Genomic DNA, 19,313 nt, shown 5'->3' with positions numbered 1-19,313 from the left:
AAATCTAATACGTATCTTATGTAAGTTTAGGTAAACTGCAATAGGTATATGCTGAACATTGAAATGCTTCTGTTCACTCTACAACTGTTCTTTTTCCTGCTTTGTAAAATAATTTTTTTGGTTTAGTCTTTTTTCTAGACATTCCTATCCTTGACTTTTCTTTCCAGATTTTGTTTCCTAGCCTGTTTGCCATGTTTCCCTCTTACGTGTCAGAAAATTATCCTACCTTTCTCCATTTTGGTAAGATGACAATTTATAAAAGAAATCAAAATAGTATATTCAGTATAAATAGGTGGTGCACATTGATTTTTCTTTGTAATTTTACTAAAAGTGTACGTGTTTGTCTGTCTATTCTAACCCTTTTGGTTTTCCATTTTAAAATAAAATGAAATTTATGTTGGAAAAATTTTCCTGATTAAGTAGTGTAAGATATTCTTTTGATGGAAGTTTTATTTTAATTGGCAAGGTCAGTTTATTTTCTCCTAAAATTTGATATTTCATTTTGATTTTTTAAAAATTCCGTGTCTTAGGCAATATGTAGAAATGTAAAATGGCTGGCAGAGTGACAGTGTGATTGTAAAAGTTAAGTAATTGTCATGCCTTTTATGCCATTTTTACAGTATGAATCCATTGTTATCACTCCTAGGTAAATTTAAAAGTGTTCAAATGTATCATGAGTCCAAAATGTGCACTATTTCATTTTACTAACCTAATGAATTAAATGGAGGACCTGAGAGAGTTTTAGAATAGTAAAATTATTTGTCTTGGTGTTGTAGTCCAAAACTGGACATAGGGAAGGCAATTTTACATGAGCATGGTGTATAATTTTGTAATCTACCTTTTATTTACCTTTTCAATTTCATTTATCTTCATCCCTTCCTATGTTTTTCTGTTTGTTTCTTTTTCTTTCTGCAAGTTGCTTAAATATGCATTTGAAAATAATCTCCACAGGCCAAAATGATTAGATTGTATTTTTCAAGGTTTTTTTGGTAGGTTTTTTTTAAATGTCAATACACATTTAAAAATTACATAGTGTAAAAAACACTTTTTAACCCTTCAAATGACAGCATATTTTTAACATCTTTTTAAATATTGCTTTCTTTGTTTATGAGATTTATAAATAAAATAAGAGATATTTAAATATATATTTAAACTCAAGGTCTTTCACATTTTATAATGCATTTTTCATTAAATCCATTGTGTTTTTTATTATGGTTTGTTATATTTTACAGTTACTTATAGACAGTTATTGAATGACTCAAGACAAAATTTAAACTGAGCACATTAGATTGCCTGTTGTGATATATTAGCCTAGTGACTAGATCCAAGATAAAACACACAAAGTAATCCAAGAATGTGAAGATGGAAAAGAATTAACAGAGGTCAACAAATAACTTAAAGTTGTTACAAAATGCATATTATCGGTGACACCTCTTTCTCTGCCTTACCTTTGTGTCCTCCATTCCTTTAAAAAAATATTCTCTTAAATACATTACTTTGAATATGAAAATTGATGAATAAGCATTGAGGGCAGTAATGATAAGTATCTTTAGATTTCTTTTAAGAAATAACAAATCACTGAATTGGGACATCTAACTATTTGACAGAAAGCATTATAAACATCCAGGCAATGGTAATGTGAAGGATGATTCCATACCTGGAAGAGTAGGCCAAAGATATCTGCTGCCGATATCAAGTATCTGGATTGTGATTAATATCCCTAGTTTGGAATCTGGGCTAAAGGAAGATTATATTGACAATGGAAGTGTCTGAAGTTACCCTTAGGGTTCTTGTATCACTCATAGATATCTGGGCTTCAGAATTGAAGATCAGCTCCTTTAGCAAGGTTTTCTGGAACATCTAGAAAAAGGGAAGGTATTATATACCATTGTTTCAGAGATACAGATTACCTACATTTGTCCTTAAACCTAAGTTCTTGGATCAAAGGTCAGCCAGCCTTTGATGGTGGGGAAACAAGTAGATGATCTGTGTAGCGTTTTCCCTTGGTATCTAATTTGCCTTAGATTTACAACTATCTGAGAAGTGCAGTGAACTATAAACAGTTTGAGTCCCAGCTACAATATACTGTGCACGTACATACATACACACATAAAGACACACTAAATTATACTTTCACTTTATATTGACAAATGCTGTTGGAAAGCAACAGCTTGATATAGTTGAGTCCTTAAAATATGAATATTAGGATACTACTTGAAATTTAAAACAAATTTTGTATGTTAATTTTCTGATATATTGTAATTAATTATGAGTTGAAGAAGTAGATCATGTTTTTTTATAAGCAAGAACTTAAGATGACAGCTTTTTTATGCTACTACAATTTATGGTACAGATTTATATCTTTCAATAAGAACTTTTTGTTGAGGTCTAAGTCTCTATTAGAAACCTGGACTTTATATTGTTAATAAAGCCTTATACTATCCAGTGTATCAGGTAAAGAGGATGTTTGTTTTTAAGGGTGAGTGTTGTTTTCCAAATGCATATGAAAAGCACAGGTCCACTTGTGAGTCCTACAGCACTCTTTTTAATTTATTGTTTGTTGAAAATCCAGAAACATGCTTTTTTACCTTTTAAAATGTACAGTTATCTCTTAGTAGATATGTTTAATTTTATCCTGCAGATCCTGTAAATTTTGATGACATAGCTTCCTCAGAAAACTTGCTACATCTCACTGCAAACAGACCGAAAATGCCGGGAAGAAGATTGCCAGGCCGCTTCAATGGTGGACATTCTGTGAGTTACACTTACTGTTGTAAAATAGAATTTAGCAAATCCAGAGTCCTTCTGAGGATGAGAACGGGGGAGGATTTATAGCTCCACTAGAGTTAAAAAATCAGGAAAATAGTTGTTATACTGAGGTGGCAAATGGTTGTATTTAAGGAGATATGGGGAAAGAGCCCTGTTCATTTCAACAGTGTTTGAAATGGAAGGTTACAAAATCAGAAATAAAGAGTTGTCATGAGAAAGCACAGAGTCAAACCGTAACAACAGAGTACAAAGTCAAAAGGGGACGAGGGACCTGTGTAATCTACCAAACAACAATAATTCGAATTGAATGATACATATTCACTTTGGGAAAGAACGGGAACATTTTTTCCTCCGAAATAGTGTTTTTTATAATACTAATCCTGGTATCTATATGTTTAACTTCTTTTTATGCTTTCTATACATTGCTTGTGATACTGGTAGTGCTTAGTGTTAATGTATTAGCTCTTAAGAACTATAGTGCTTTTAAATTACCTAAGTAGAAAAAAATTTTGTTGCTAAGAGGCAAGCTGCTTTTGCCCTCAAGATATGCAAGTGTGTTATTCAATTTGAAATTATGTAACATCCTGATAACAATAATGGAATATTTGGAACAGTAGCTTGTGAAAACAGTGATAAAAGTTATTTTATTATCCAAATGCTTACTACCTTCTCCTTCTTTGGTGTTTTGTGTTTTCTTGATTTTTAAAAATCATTTAGCCAACTCAAAGCCCAGAAAAAATCTTGAAGTTATCAAAAGAAGACGATAGTGCCAACTTAAAGCCATCTGAATTTAAAAGGGATTCATGCTACTCTCCAAAGGTGAGGTGCACTGTGATCTAAGATTTGTATGATTTGTACCATTCTTTGTGAAAATCTAAATTGTGGAATTTAAAGTGTCCTTTAAGAATTATTTTTTCTGCCAAGAAATAAAATAACTGCTGCTAAAAAATTGAGTTGTTAAACTTGTCATACTGTTCTCTGTAGATCTTTTTTTAAAAGAGCTTACATTATTTTAAATGAGTAGTATAAATGTTACATGTTGCATATTTTTAAGGCGTATATCTATACATCTGTTGCATTTTCCCGTTAAACATACACTCTTTAGGTCAGAAGCTATCACTTGTGTACTCCTTACCTAGCTTGGTGCTTGGCACCATAATCACTGAATATATACTGGAATGAATGGCAGAATACATGGATTCTTCCATCTGTTACATGGTGTTAAGACTCTTTAAATTCTTGCCGTTTTTAAGATAGTATTACCACAGTTGACATACATCTTACATTTAAGAAGGTCATGTTTCTTCCTCAAATTCATTCTAGGGCATTTGACTGCTATCCCTGTTTATCAGATACACTTAATCTGATTCTCTCAGCACTCTATTGAAATTTTACTTGCTGTTATTTTAGTGAAATAGTAAGAGTGTCAGGCTATGGATTCATTTTAATGCATCTTCCATGGACTTACTAAATTCTTCATAATTACTTTCAAGTGAAGCTCTTTGGATATTCTAAATGATAACTGTTTAATATGGAGGATCAAAACAACACCTTAATAATGCTGATATATTCTTGCTTCTAGATGCTCCACTAGACACACCATTCATTAGAGAAATCTACTGAGTATTTTCTTTTCTTTTTTTTTTTTTTAAATAAAGCCCTTGTCATTTCTCACAAAATCCCCTACTGATTGCAAGTTTATTCTTTGGTTGTTTGGTGGTTTTTCTGGTTGTGAGCATTAAACTGCTTTTTGAATTTCCAAATTTATATTTCTCTTGAAGTATTACTTTATCTCCATGCTATAATCTGTTGAAGTTAGATATAATATTAAATGTAAATAAAATCAGAAAATTTTCTGTTCATTATGTTTTCAGCCATCTGTGTACCTTTCAACACCTTCAAGTGCTTCTAAACCAAATATGGCTGCTTTTGTAACTTCATTAGAAATCAAAGCTAAAGTAGAATCAGATGATGGGAAAAAAAATTCCCTGGATGAACTTAGAGCTCAGATTATTGAGTTGCTGTGCACTGTAGAAGCACTGAAAAAGGATCATGGGTAAGTAGCTCTTGTTTTCTTTTTTGAGTATTGCTTAACACATGTGTAAAGAATTCTTCCAAATCATATGAAGTAAAGATGTAGTCTGTCAAGTTTCTGGTATGAGCAAGTATGTTTTCAAAGAAATTTTCACTAATAGTGCTTCTCTCCCCTTGACAAAAAAATTGCATTAGAAAACTTGTCCCAGTAGCCCAGTTATAGAAGAGGTATGTATGTACCTATAATTTAAGGCTAGAAATCTTCTGGTCAAACACAGGGGTTAATTAGTCTTAAAAATATTAGGAAAAGCCATATTGTATTTTAGATCTGGGGTGTATCTATATATATACAGTCATGCATCATATAACGACGTTTCAGTCAACAGCGGATTGCATATACGATGGTGGTCCCATAAGATTAGGACCATGTAGCCTAGCTATGTAGTAGGCCATACCATCTAGGTCTGTGTAAGTATACTTTGTTCTGACAATGATGAAATCGCCTAATGACACATTTCACAGAATGTATCCCTGTCATTAAGCGACTAATGACTGTATTTAGTTTACTTCTCAGAGGACTTTGATCACTGTTTCTGCTGGAGTTGAGTTGGATATTTATAAAACAAATGGGTTGGAATAGGTGATCTCTAAGACCCTTCTCTTAACTCTGGAAGTTTTTGATAATGGTGTTTGGTGAGACATACTGTAAGTGGAAGTTAAGGACTTGCTAGAGCTAAAAATTAAAAAAATTACCTACTGTAGCCCCCCTCCCTTCTTTTAAATGAAGAGATAAAAGTTCAGACAGGTACAGTTGTTTACCTAAGATCATACAGCTCTTAAATGGCAGAGGTAGAACTCAAACCCATATCTTCTGTTGGTTTAGAGATCTCTATAACCATTATTATTTGAATTTTAAGACTTAACATTTTAGACATAATTCTGCAAAAGCCCAGTAGGTAAAACAAATCACATATCAGTCTAACTGAACTGAAGGTGAGTGTTCAGGTGCTCTTCCTATATCTCACCTTCCCCTGTAGCCTCTAAAAGTATTTCATTGAATATGGAATCTGGTATAAAAGTCAGTGCCAGGAGACCATGTTACCTCTGAGCTTGAATTACAATTTCTCCCCCAATTCTCAGTTGACATTGGATTCTTTATTAAAAACAGTATTGAGATTAACAATATGATGTCTTTGTAGTTTGCAGAGCACTTTTACAGACATGTCTTAGAAACAAAATCTATCTTGAATGACTACTTAAAAAAATATATTATGCATATATATATCATATATTGAGAGAGTGTAATTTGATAGATGATGGGTCTTTCTGGAAGCCTTCAGTTTATCTGTTTTGAGTCTGGAAATTTTTTCACAGTATGCATATTATAAGCTAAGTTCATTCGTCCAGTAAATATTTATTTAAAGAAGCACCACCCGTTTACCGCTTGGAGAACTTGGGTGATTTATTGATTTTGACATTTTACTTTTTGTTTTGTGAGGAAGATTAGCCCTGAGCTAACATCTGATGCCAATCGTCCTCCCTTTGCTGAGGAAGACTGGCCCTGGGCTAACATCCGTGCCCATCTTCCTCCACTTTATATGGGATGCCGCCACAGCATGGCTTGACAAGCGGTGCGTCGGTGCACGCCTGGGATCCAAACCTGCGAACCCTGGGCCGCCGAAGTGGAGCATGCAAACTTAACCGCTACGCCACCTGGCCAGCCCTGACATTGTACATTTTTAATACAAAGTATGCTATTTTTAATGAACTAGTAATTACTTATACAGATTGCCTGTAGGTGCTCTTAAATTAATTGTAGGATGAATAATTGTAGGATGAATAAAATACTTATGATTTATATATATTTGAAAACATATATATGGAATATTTTAGAAGTCTTCCCGAAGAGTATTTTCAAAGTCTTGAGTTCCTCTGGGAAAATGAAATGGATAGCAGTTTTTTAAATCTGAAAAAGAAGAACATCACGGGAGAATGGATAAATATATACGGGTATATTGATACAGAGAAATACTATACAGTATACAGCAATAAAAATAAATGAATTGTGGCTACCTATGTCAACATGAATTAATCTAAAAAACGTTGGGGGCAGGGAAAGCAAGTCATAGACATGCATGTAGTATTATGTCATTTACAATAAAGTTGAAAAGCATACAAAACGAAACAGTATATTGTTTCAAGATATATTTGTATATGTGGTAAAATTAGAAAGAAAAGAAAAGGAATAATACTGTGAAGGAGAGGGAGAAAATGGGATTGAGGAGGGAGGGTCACTTTGGGTATCAGAGGTATTGGTAATATTTTATTTCTTAAGCTGACTTGGAGTTCTTAGGTTTTTGCTTTATATTGTTATATCTTTATAGTTTACAAATATATAAATAGTCTTTGTGCCTTCAGTATTAACACCTAAAATGCATAGAACAAGTCATTAAAAAATTGAAGGAGATTAACATTTGGAAAGATTGGCAGAGACATCAGTAATCTATTTCATGAATAGAAAAACTATAGAGCGAGATGTATGGTTTGATCCGATTCTTGTAAAAAGAAAACACATAAAATTTTTATATTTGTGTGTTTTAAAAATAGCAATAAAAATGTGAGACTAGTACTAAATTATCAGATCAAAAAGCAAATAATTAGAATAATGTAACACTATTATATAAATAGAGCAGGATAAATATTCTATGAATAGATCCTAATTTAGATATAAATTAAATTTATAATAAACTCAGAATAATACAATAATTGAAAAAAGGAAGCATTATTTAATTTAGTGATAACCTCATGGCAATATGAAGTTAATTAGCTTAGAAGCACATTTTATATCACATCCCAAAATAAACTGTAGGTAAATTTCAGTTAATTATTATTATAAAAATTATAGTCAGTAGAAAACAGTAGAAAATTTACTCCGAATATAGAGAAATCGTTTTCTAATCATTAAAACCATGGAAGAAATTAGTTTTGAAACTCTATAATTTAAAACTTCCTTCCTTTCTCATGTATTCTTTCTTCATGAGAGTTTTCATGAGTTCTGAGGCTATTATTTCTGCAGTGCTCTTTGAAGAGAATTTTCCTAGTATATGGTAAGAGACCGAAAATGTCCCTACTTTTTGATTTAGAAGTATGATATATTGATGTATTCATGATGTTAAGTAAATGCCTGTTTGTCTCATTCCTTCTGTTCCCCCAAACAAACAAAAAACCTGAATGTTTGAATACCAAACAACCGTTATCGGAACTATTATAATTTTAGCAGCATGGAAATGTTTTAAAATACTTTGTGAAAAGACAATGTAGAATATATACTTACTTATGGAGAGAAAAATGACTATATAAAAAGATAGAAGGAAACACAGAAAAATGAAAACATGAGTTAAGAAGGAGGAATTGTTGGCTGAAGTTTTTTGTTTATTGGTTTGGTTTTTGGATTTTAGTGTAATATTTAACTTAAAAAAATAGAGAAAAAGAAATGTAAAGTCCAGGTTATTCTATTGAATAAGCTAATTTGCTTTGTACTGTGACATATTTTGACATTTAGTTTACCAAATTGTTTGGGCTCTGGAGTGTCCAGCCTGGGAAATGCATGATAACTGAATATGGAAAATTGCTTCTGAAAGCCAGTGATTATTTCTTTATTTTATCATGAGCTACTTGGTATTCACTTAAAAATTTCTTTATCTCAGATAGGTTTGCCATGGTTTTGCTGAGTTTTTAACTGTCATATTGAACCATTCCAACTAGAGAATTTGGTATTTTTCTTAATCAACATGGCTATTTCCTTTAGAAAGTTTTCGCCATGTTCTGGAATGTCAGACAACATAGCTTCTGTTGATATTAGTCAAATGTATTGTTTAATTGAAAGACTAACAGTAGTAAATACTTTATTTTTTAGGAAAGAACTGGAAAAACTGCGAAAAGATTTGGAAGAAGAGAAGGCAATGAGAAGTAATCTAGAGGTAATTCATTTCTCCAGCATTGAGATTGTAGTTAGCATAAACTAGACATGTTTTTTCCAACCCAACTGGTTGATCGGTTCCACTACAGATTATACTGTCTTACTTCAGTTTGATACTCTCTGCTGCTTGGTAGCCATTTAATTAATCTCTTGTTGACTCCCTGTCAGACATTCCGTTCATTCATTCAGCAAATATTTTTTGAGCACTATCATAGGCAATGCATGAGGCACAAGGTATACATTCATGAATAAAACAAACATGGTTCTTGCCTCTTAAGAGCGTCTAGTTCTAGCTCTTTTACACTTAACACTGCTTCTTTCTTGAGCTTTAGTTCTCTTTTCTTCTCGAGGAAACTTTTTTCTTTTTTTTCGCCTGGCGGCAGGGCTTGTTGTGATTGTGGTGGTAATAGGATGGCTGTAAATTTGCTGGCTTGGACTTTTCACTGAGAGTTTACTTTCTAATGTCATCATCTTTACTCTTTGCTGATGATTGACAATTTTACTTATTTTCTTTATCTTTCTTAATTTTTTTCATTTGTTCTTCATTTGTGTTTTTCTTTTCTGCATATCTCGGAGAAAGTGTGTCCTGCCTTTTTTCAGAGGCTGTTCCCATTCTGTATTTAAGTATTTCATACTCCTCCCTATTTTTACCTGCCTCATTACTTACCCAGGTTTTTTTTTGTCAGTACTGTGAAAAAGAGAGAACATGGGACTTGCAGTTAAAAAACTTGAGTTCCTCTTCCGATTTACATTGGTGACTTTTAGTTCTAAATTGTGTGTCAATTAAGCTTAGCACTTTCTGTACATTATCTCATTGGACACACGTAACAACTTGTAAGGATTGTTGTTCCTATTTTAAGGGTGAGGAAACTAGGATGGTTTAGAATGGTTACATCAGCAGTGGAGCTGAAATTTTTAACAGTAGCAGCCAGGCTTCAGAACCTTTGCTTTTAGGGATTAGGTTATGTTGTTTGAACCTGAGGAAGTCACTTAATCTTCTTTAGCTTTAGTTGTTGAGATAATATATGTGAAGGTATTTGGTAAATTATCAAAACTCCATTTTTACTGTTAGATCTGACGCGTCTCCTGTATTGGCACTTGCTCTTCTTTCCAAGAAAATACTCAATTTCTTGCCATATTCAGAAAACGAAGAAAAGCCTCCTTTCAGGTCCAACTGCCCTCTTGATCTACTGTGGTTTTTTCTTTTCATTTGGGGTTCATTTATTGCAAACCAAAAACAGCATACATTTCTAGTCTCTTATTCTTCACCTTTAATTCAGTGCTTAAACCCTTGCCTTTAGGTTTACTAATGACAGCTCCAGTGCCTCTTCAGTTCCTACAGCATTTCACATTTTTACCACTGCCGCCTTTTCAGAGGTTTGTCTTTGTTTATGTGATCCTGCATTCTTCTGTCTCTAACTTCTCTCTGTCTTCTTCCTTTCTTGTAACCTGAGAGATATTCCTTCAGTACTATCCTTGGCCCTCCTCTCTCTGCATTCACTCTTTGGTTCATTTGCCAGCTTCTATCCTGTGTCTCTAGCTATTAGTCTCCCTGGATGTTCCACTGTGAACTCAGGCTTAGCATGTCCCCTATTAAATTTATCTTCCTTTTCTGTTCTTCTGATTTTCTGTTTCTGTTGATGGTTTCATTGCCCTTCTAGTTATGCAGACATGGTATTTCTGTTCTCTTCTAATTCCATTCACTTTCAGGCCTATTAGATTTACTCCCTAACCTTTGTCTCTTTATTCCCACTATTTCTGTCCTTTTCTTATGCTCTTTATCTTCTGTTTAGCTTGCTTAAATTTCTCTCATTCTTATCTCAAACTAATCTTTCCTCGCTTAGTACTTTCAAAAGCTTTCTATTACTTGCTGAATAAACTTCAAACTTCTTGACTTGCCATATGAGTTCTTTTAAGTCCTGGTCCTAGTTTATCTTTCTTTCCTCGCTTGCTGATCCTCAATTGTCTCTTAGAGTTAATTTGTCTGAATTTTTACTCTTACTGTGTTTTCCTGGATTTTCCTTTTGTCTCATGTTCTCATGCCCAAGTTCTACAGATTCTCAAGGCCCAGTTCTAACAATCACCTTCATTAAGTTGGTACCCAGTCTTCTTCTGATTAAAAGTAATTTTGTCTTCTCCCAAATTCATGTCCTTTAGTTTTGTAAGAGATGAATAAATAATTTTCTGTCTTATCACTGTTACATTATATACTTATTTTGCCCATCTTCTAGACTGTAAGAGTGTTGGAGGTGGGATCTGTGTCTGTTTTGTCTTTGCCCATAGCTCCTTGCACAGTGCTATATGCATATTAGATGGCTAATAAATTTTTGTTGAATTAATAAATGTTAGAGGATACATATTAAAATAAATGTCTTAAATTCCCAGTGTGTAATATGGTAGAAATTGAGAAATTAAAAAAAAAATGCTTGACTTTCCTACCTTAATTTTATACATATACATTTATATTCATACAATGTAAGCAAGAGGAACTAATACAGTTAAATTTGTACAGTCATGCATCACTTAACAACGTGGGTGTTGTTCTGAGAAATGGGTCGTTAGGTGATTTTTGTCCTTGTGCAAACATTATAGAGTGTGCTTACACAAACCTAGATGGTATAGCCTACTACATACCTAGGCTCTATGGTACTAATCTTTGGGACCACTCTCATGTGATCTGGCATTGACTGAAATGTCATTATATGGTACATGACTGTATATATAATTTAGTTTATCGTAAAAATTATGAGTCAAATGAATTGTTCCTTTTTTGAAGAATTTCATTTGATTCAATTTTTCCGGCAAAAGCAGCTGTTACTTAGCCTCTCACTGACTTATATTATAAATTTTTTTTTCCTAATGGGGAATGTTTGACCCTTGTATTGTAAAAACACACTTAATAAGGCATTAGAGTTTTAGGATCATATGTTTAAAGGAGAAATTGTATTTCCCCAAAGATTAAAAGTAGTACTTTGAACTACTATAAAGTTAACCATATATGGCATTAAATTATACTGAAGAGTGATAAAAAGAACTATAGATGAACAATGAACATAAATGTACTGGAAGAGAAACTCTAGCCATATAAATATTTGCCTGATACCTAAATTTATGTGACAAATAGCAGTCTGTAAGGAGTATTACTGGCTACATGCAGGGTTATTCTTCCCACTCCTTGCTCCGTCTTCCACCAGTGTTTTTTCTTACTGTTTTCTATGCATTCTCTCCCATTAAAATTGGTACGGTTGAGGGGCTGGCCCAGTGGTGTAGCAGTTAAGTTCATGCGCTCCGCTTTGGCGGCCCGGGGTTCACAGATTTGGATCCTGGGCGTGGACTGACGCACTGCTCATCAAGCTATGCTGTGGTGGTGTCCCATATAAAGTAGAGGAGGATGAGCACGGATGTCAGCCCAGGGCCAGTCTTCCTCAGCAAAAAGAGGAGGATTGGCAACAGATGTTGCTCAGGGCTAATCTTCCTCACATACACACAAAAAAAGGTACAGTTGGTTAATGATCTTTGGAATAGAGACAGTAATAGCACATTAGGCTGAAGATTGAAGGTATTTTGTCTCAATCCAGGGTAAAGACTGAGACTTGTCCCAAACCAGTGCTGCTAAAATGTTTACCTAATAATCATATTAGTTGAAGAGTAATATCAGAAAAGATCCTGAAATTAACAAACCATTCTTGGGCTGGCCCCGTGGCTTAGCTGTTAAGTGCGCGCGCTCTGCTGCTGGCGGCCTGGTTTTGGATCCTGGGCGCGCACCGACGCACTGCTTCTCCGGCCATGCTGAGGCCGTGTCCCACATACAGCAACTAGAAGGATGTGCAACTGTGACATACAACTATCTACTGGGGCTTTGGGGGAAAAATAAATAAATAAAATTATAAAAAAAAAAAAAAACAAAAAAAACCCAAACCATTCTTGAATGGTTAGAGAATCCCTTAGGAGATTGTGAGCATATTGAAATTATACTTTTTGACTGTGGCACAATGCTCATCATTTAATAATGAACTGTCAGAGGTTAGCCATAGCATGTATTATTTGTATGCATTGTTGGGGAGAGGGATGATGCTATCAGGAGAAGGTAAGGCCTAAATATTTCCCCGTGCAGTGAAAGGTCAAAGATGATCCAAATATTATATAATTGGGAAGGAGTATAAAAACTGTGGGCTTTAGAGCTTAGACGTTACCAATACAAGTTCTTTGCCACTTGCTGGTGTGGAACCATTGGCATGGTATTTAATCTCTTTGAGCCTCAACTTTGGTATTTGTAAAGTGTCAAAATTAAATAACTCTTTGCAGTTATTGTGAATGTTTAATGAATATTCCTAAGTTTCTTTTTTTTTTTTTTGGTGAGGAAGATCAGCTCTGAGCTAACATCCCTGCCAGTCCTCCTCTTTTTGCTGAGGAAGATTGGCCCTGGGCTAACATCCGTGCCCATCTTCCTCCACTTTATATGGGATGCCGCCACAGCGTGGCCTGGCAAGCGGTGCGTTGGTGTGCACCCGGGATCTGAACCTGGGCCACCAGCAGCAGAGCGTGCGCACTTAACTGCTACGCCACGGGGCTGGCCCCCTAAGTCTCTTAAATTGCGAATTTCTGTTAAGTGAAGGATGCCTTCTGCATAAAGGTGGAAGTATTTCCAACACATTGGCTAAATCTTAAATATATTCCTGGGCTTTAAAGATAATTTAATCTAGAAACATAATGTTTATGATGAGAAAATTGAGACCAAGTGAGATGAAGTGATTTCTCAATATCGTATAGGAGGTAAGTGAAAAACAGAACTGAACTGGTCCTTTATTATTATTTTTATTGTTCTGTACCGTCCCCTTTGCTTAATTACAGGTATGTGTACATTTCTTAATTTGGTTTCAAGGGTTCTCTTGTTCTCTGTAGGGCTGATTTTCTTGCAGGTCTTTGAAATGCTCACATTACTTAACATTGTTCTGAATGAAACAACTATAGTTGCCTTTTTCTTGTTGTCACCTGCTATTTAGGAACTTGCATTGTGACGTTTTCTTCTGTTGAACTTTTCATATATTTATTACACCATTGGAAATTAGAGTTTAGGATGGAAATCAAAATCTGGAGGCTTGAAAGTATGATCAGATCGTAATGGCATAGGATAAAATAAACTTCACTGAAGAAACTTTACTAAAGAAACTTTACAGATTTTGAGTGCAGTCTATATGCTTCCATTTTGTTATTTTAAACCACCAAACCAATATTCTTCCTTTAAGTTTTAATCTTATAATACTAAAATCTTGTGTTAATAAAATTTTGTCATGTTTCAAATAAAAGAGAACTTAAGTAGAAAACATATTTTATCTGTTGCTCAGTTTATGTTTTGTATTTTAGGTGGAAATAGAGAAGCTGAAAAAAGCAGTCTTGTCTTCTTGAAGTGTTCTTAATGTTCCAGGGATTCAGAAGCAACACTATGAACTTCAGCTGACTTATTACTTAAAAATAACAACTGCTGATGTCGTGATAAATATATGAACTATAATATCTATAGAAAAGTAGGGGGAAGGTGATTTTTTTTATATATTTTGTTTTGCCAATATGAAAAAAATGAGGCCTTATTATGTGCTGGGATTGCAAACTTTTTTTTTTAGTTTGCTCAGAAATACTACTGAATCTGTATACAAAGGAAAGAAAGTTCACAATAGTTTTTTTATTGAAACTTGTAGTATTATTTTTAAAGAGATCTATGTTATAAATATGGTGATATCTCTACAAATAATCTGTAAAATATACTATTTGAGAGGGACAGATTAGCTTTATAGTAACTATAGTCACTACTTTTCCCATAATACATAAGGGATATAAACTTTGTATATATATATTTTTTACCGTTAGCTTCTTACCCAGGATTACACTGTTGTGCCTGTTTGTTTGCAGTGCTGTTTATACTCTGAGTGATGAAATAGGAGTTTCCTAGCTATAAATGAGATTACTCACCCATGCATATAGTAATAACTAGTGAAATAATCAAAATAATTTCTTTGACTTTTAAAATATTTTATATTGCTTGCACTATAGGATTCATAAAAGGAATTCAGTTAAAATGTATTATTAAATATATTTGGGAAAATATGAGCTATATTTTAAATTCATTAGGCCTAAGGAACTAAAAATGTCAATTTAACCCTTAACTTGTTGTGCCTAGAAACTACAGCACATATAATATGCAAACACCAGCCTTATTGCTGTACTTGTCTGCTTAATTTTACAGGCTCAAATATTACTTTATTTCATGATTTTGTGCCCCTTCTTTTGATTTTTAATAATGGAGATGTTAGGAAAACAAAACTCAAAACTTTCAGAACTTCATTGTGAGGTTTCATACTTGCACAAGTTATCATCATGTAAATAACTCAGGTTTTTACAATGTGTAATTTACCTAATAGACCAAACTAACTGGTGGAGGTATTTTGGGCTGTCATTTAGGTACCAGCTTTATAAAGAGTGTTAGTATATCATAAAATGTAACATTACAGCTTATTTAAAACCAAATATAGTTGACCATATTCAAAATGCATTTTTACAAAATGGATGAATTAGCAGTTTCTTCAGAGTCGCTTAGGAATAGTTGAATGTTTTAAAATGTTATGTCTATAGATAATACATCTCAAAACGTGGGTTTATATTAAAAGTAGAATTTTTTTTATTTGCAAAAAAAATACATTTTAAGCTCTATTATAGCAAATGACTTGCAGATTTTGAGTACCATCTGTCATGCTTCCATTTCGTTATTTTTAAACCACCAAACCAATATTTTTCCTTTGTTTTAATCTTATAATACTAAAATCTTGTGTTAATGAAATTTTGTCATGTTGTTTCAAATAAAAGAGAACTTAAGTAGAAGATAATAGAAACTCCAGTATATAATTACTTAATGTTAAATTCACAACTTACATTAAATCTGTGCATTGAGTATGTACATTTTAACTCTTTAAAGTCCTTGAGCTTTTCTGATGAGGTCGCTACTGAACAAAATTGTTTACTCCTGTTCTAATGTTTTTAAATGACTTTCAAATGAATGCCTTCCTTCTTGTTAAATAAATTAGAGCTTATTTTCTTTTAATGAAAGTCCTTAGGTGGAAATAAAAACAGTGTATCCCTGAAATCATCTTCCTGCTTTCTGACCGGAAACTCTATTAAGTGACCCCTCCTCACCCTAATAATGGGGTGGGGGAAGTTTCCAACAGATTTCACGCTATTCTTAAAGTTTTTGTTGGTTATTTTCTCACTCTTGCGTGAAATCAAGATGGTCATGAGTACTGAAATACATTTCAAGTATTTGCTTGTATACTTCTCAGTCAGAATAGAAAAGTAAATAATGTGTCTCTGTTTTTCTGCCCTTGACCAAATAGTAAAGAAAACCAAACAAACTCAAACTCAAAGGGAAGAATGATTACTTTAATCTAGCAATTTACCAGTATTTGCTCTTGATATGGGAATTTTATTAATTCCTATTCATAAAGTTCATATCACAAAATAGTATGTAATAATAGCCTTTACTTGGAAGTAAATCATTATTTTGTTCTATGAGTGAGTATAAATGACACACTAGAGGTGAACGGCATGGAATCTGTCATTGCCACATTATCAGTGAATGTATTGTTCAAGTTTGGTATTCTTTGAAACACATAATATTACTAATTTTCCTAATTGTATTTCAACGTTAAGAGTATTGTGTTTGTGTGCGTGTGTGTGACCACTAAGCTTCAGTCTTACTCTAAAGCTGTTACCTCTTTACAAAATTTAAGTCTGAAGGTAGGAAGAGAGAATAGGCCTGGTGTAATAAAGGATTTTCTCTTTTTTATGCTTCTTACTGTGATCAAAGAAAAGAAACCCCAAGTGCTCTCTCTAGATTTGTTAGTAAACATTTTATGCTTGCATTTAAACTTGAAATGTATGAACAGAATGAGACAATCAGTTAAAATCAGAAATGAGAAGTGTTAAAAATTTAATGGCCTTGTTTTGCTGTAGCAATAAAATGACCAAGTGCAATGACTTGATTTAATAAAATCATCTTTTAAAAGTTGCTGCTATGAATATTTTTAGCCATAAAATTTTACCCTTGTTTTAGCCTGACTTGCCTTCAATAGCTATTATGTAATGCAGTTGGTTTGTGGTATTCTAACATTCCAAAAAAATAATAATAATAAAATATATATATGTGGGGAAACTCAAAATAGTATACTTCACTGACTTGTTTACAGGTGCTGTAAAAAAAGCATGCTTCTCCCTCAAAAAGAAAAATTAATAATAAAGAATAGTATTGCCAGTTGTGTCAGTCTTTATTGGTTATTTTCATTAACTTCAGCATATGCTTAATGCAGAGTATGATGAAAATGATATTACTTTGAGTTTTCCAAATAAAAGAAACAATGTAAATAGTAAAATGAAAGTATTAAGAGTTCTAGACCTGTTTGACATTTACTGAACCTTTGTGAGTGTGTATTTTCACCTGAAACCATATATGAGATGATCATTTCTACCCCACAGGATTATTGGGAGAATTTGAAATGATTTATATCAAGTACCTTATTGAGTGCTTGGCATAGAGTAATTTTTTTTTTAAAAATGGAAGCTGCTATTTTACTCTTCTCAAAAGCATTTTACAATGATGGATATGATGTAAATTAGATGGATAAGATTGAGAGAAAGGAGGCGTAGTACTTCCTCTCCCTCTGTTTTTGAATACAGCATCCCTTGCTTGTGGGGAGATGCTCCCTTCATTTGTGTTATATTCAGAATGGAGCTGCTACCATCTTACAGATTCCACCTCCCTGCCCACCCAGTGATGGGCCCAAGGGAGAGTACTTTGCCAACTGGAGTTGTTGACTCAGAGACTGAGATTTTAAAAATTTAAAAGAAAAAGAGCTAATCTCAGTGTGGGACCTCTCCACAGTTATATTTTTCTGTCATCTGGAAAAAGCTGATTTGAAACAACCAAACTTTTAATAGAGTGCAAAGAGACAGAAACAGAATCCAGAAGGATTTTAAAACTGATTACAGTCATTCCTGAGCCCCAGCTACCCAACCATTGCTTGATTCCTTAAGCATAAACTTGCTCCTAAACTTGTTGGGTTTCTGAACCCACAACTGGAAGTCCTGGTATAAATACAGAGAACAAGATAGAGTCAGGAAGACATCAGGGCTCATGTGCTCTTGCTGAAAATATGCCACATACACGACTCTAGGTTTTCTAGAACGCCAGTGGAAGATTTGAGTCAGAAAAGGAATGACACCACTATGAAGCAATATGGAAAATGTATGACAAGTCATTTAAGTTAAAAAAAAAATTAGTTTGAAAACTTCTGTTTGTTTCTTATTGGCCTTTGTAAACACTGGGCATAAATTAAACCTTGCAGGCACATGATGGTAAAGTTTTGAATTATAGAATTTTAGTGTTTGAAGGGACATTAGAGATTGTCTAATCCAACCCTTGCAGATGGTTTTGTCTGAAGATACAATTTGCAGATTTAGTCCTATTCTAGGAAATAAAAGCAGAAAGCAATTTAACTCAGATGGATCTATTAGGCTTTATTATTTGCTAATTAAGATTTAAGAGCCTAGACTGGGTCTGGGTGTTTTAACTTTTTTCTGAATCCTAACCATTATTGCTTTGCTTTTACCACTAACACCTTTGTTGTGAATATGCTTGTTGTATATAAGGAAACTAAATTTAGAAATTAGATATCAGTATTTTTTGTATAGAACCAATGATTTTTTCTGTCACAGAAGGTGTTGTGGTTTTCATTTTGCAACTATTGGGTGGTATTCTTTCCTATCAGGTTCCAAGTGTTTTTTATTAGCTACATTTCAGTTCCTAGAAAATAGTGTGAATAAAGTTATTAAAAGTAAAACTATATTTTAAGTGCACTGAGTAACTTAAGTTTTTAATAAAGGAACTCACTTGTTATCATTTCATTCTGTAGTGTATTTTTAGAAATATTCCTAGACGATAATTGAACAGAATGCAAATATTTACAATCTGATATGACAGTTTTACTCTTTCCTCTCCCTTGACACCAAATAAAAACAATAAATAGAATTAAAAATAGCCTTAATAGATTGAAAAAAGATTTAAGATAAAAACATCCCTCTCAAATAAGGAAACAACTACAATGTATAATAATATAGTATCTCCCAAATGCTTGGAGTTTTTGGAACAAAGCGAAGGACAGCCTGAAATCTGACATAAGCCTTCCCAGATCTTGTGCCAGATGCAGGTTTCTCTGAAATGTCCGTCTGATCTTCTTAGGCCCAGATAGCAGAATGGCAGGGGATGTGGAATGGAGAGAGAAGCCACACTAACTGGAAGCCCTACTAATATGAAGGCTGAAAACAGAGGAGAGGAGACGTGCTCCTAGGAAAGACGACAGATGTGATGAGAGGGTGTTTTAGATAACATACTGAATTAAAGCCATGGTTAGTTCCCTCCTGCTCCTCCCTGTGCTAGTCAGCTAATAACTAACACCATTCAAAGGTGAGTAATCACACACACCACACA

At 33.6% G+C, this 19,313-nt stretch overlaps 1 protein-coding gene across 1 annotated transcript in view; it reads left to right on the top strand.

The window, feature by feature from the left end:
* CD2AP (CD2 associated protein) overlaps positions 1 to 17,081 on the top strand; it is a 141,346-nt gene extending 124,265 nt beyond the window's left edge. The window contains exons 14-18 of the mRNA XM_058554194.1: positions 2,642 to 2,754; positions 3,487 to 3,588; positions 4,644 to 4,825; positions 8,720 to 8,783; positions 14,147 to 17,081. Of these exons, the coding sequence (XP_058410177.1) occupies positions 2,642 to 2,754; positions 3,487 to 3,588; positions 4,644 to 4,825; positions 8,720 to 8,783; positions 14,147 to 14,188 (503 nt within the window). The 3' untranslated portion in view covers positions 14,189 to 17,081. The remainder of the gene's footprint in view (positions 1 to 2,641; positions 2,755 to 3,486; positions 3,589 to 4,643; positions 4,826 to 8,719; positions 8,784 to 14,146) is intronic.
* Positions 17,082 to 19,313: the final 2,232 nt, after the last annotated feature.

Source organism: Diceros bicornis, chromosome 14 (assembly GCF_020826845.1).
Source record: "Diceros bicornis minor isolate mBicDic1 chromosome 14, mDicBic1.mat.cur, whole genome shotgun sequence".
NCBI classification, from domain to species: Eukaryota; Metazoa; Chordata; class Mammalia; order Perissodactyla; family Rhinocerotidae; genus Diceros; species Diceros bicornis.
The sequence above is the reverse complement of the archived record's forward strand: the minus strand, read 5'-3'. Positions and strand labels throughout refer to the sequence as shown.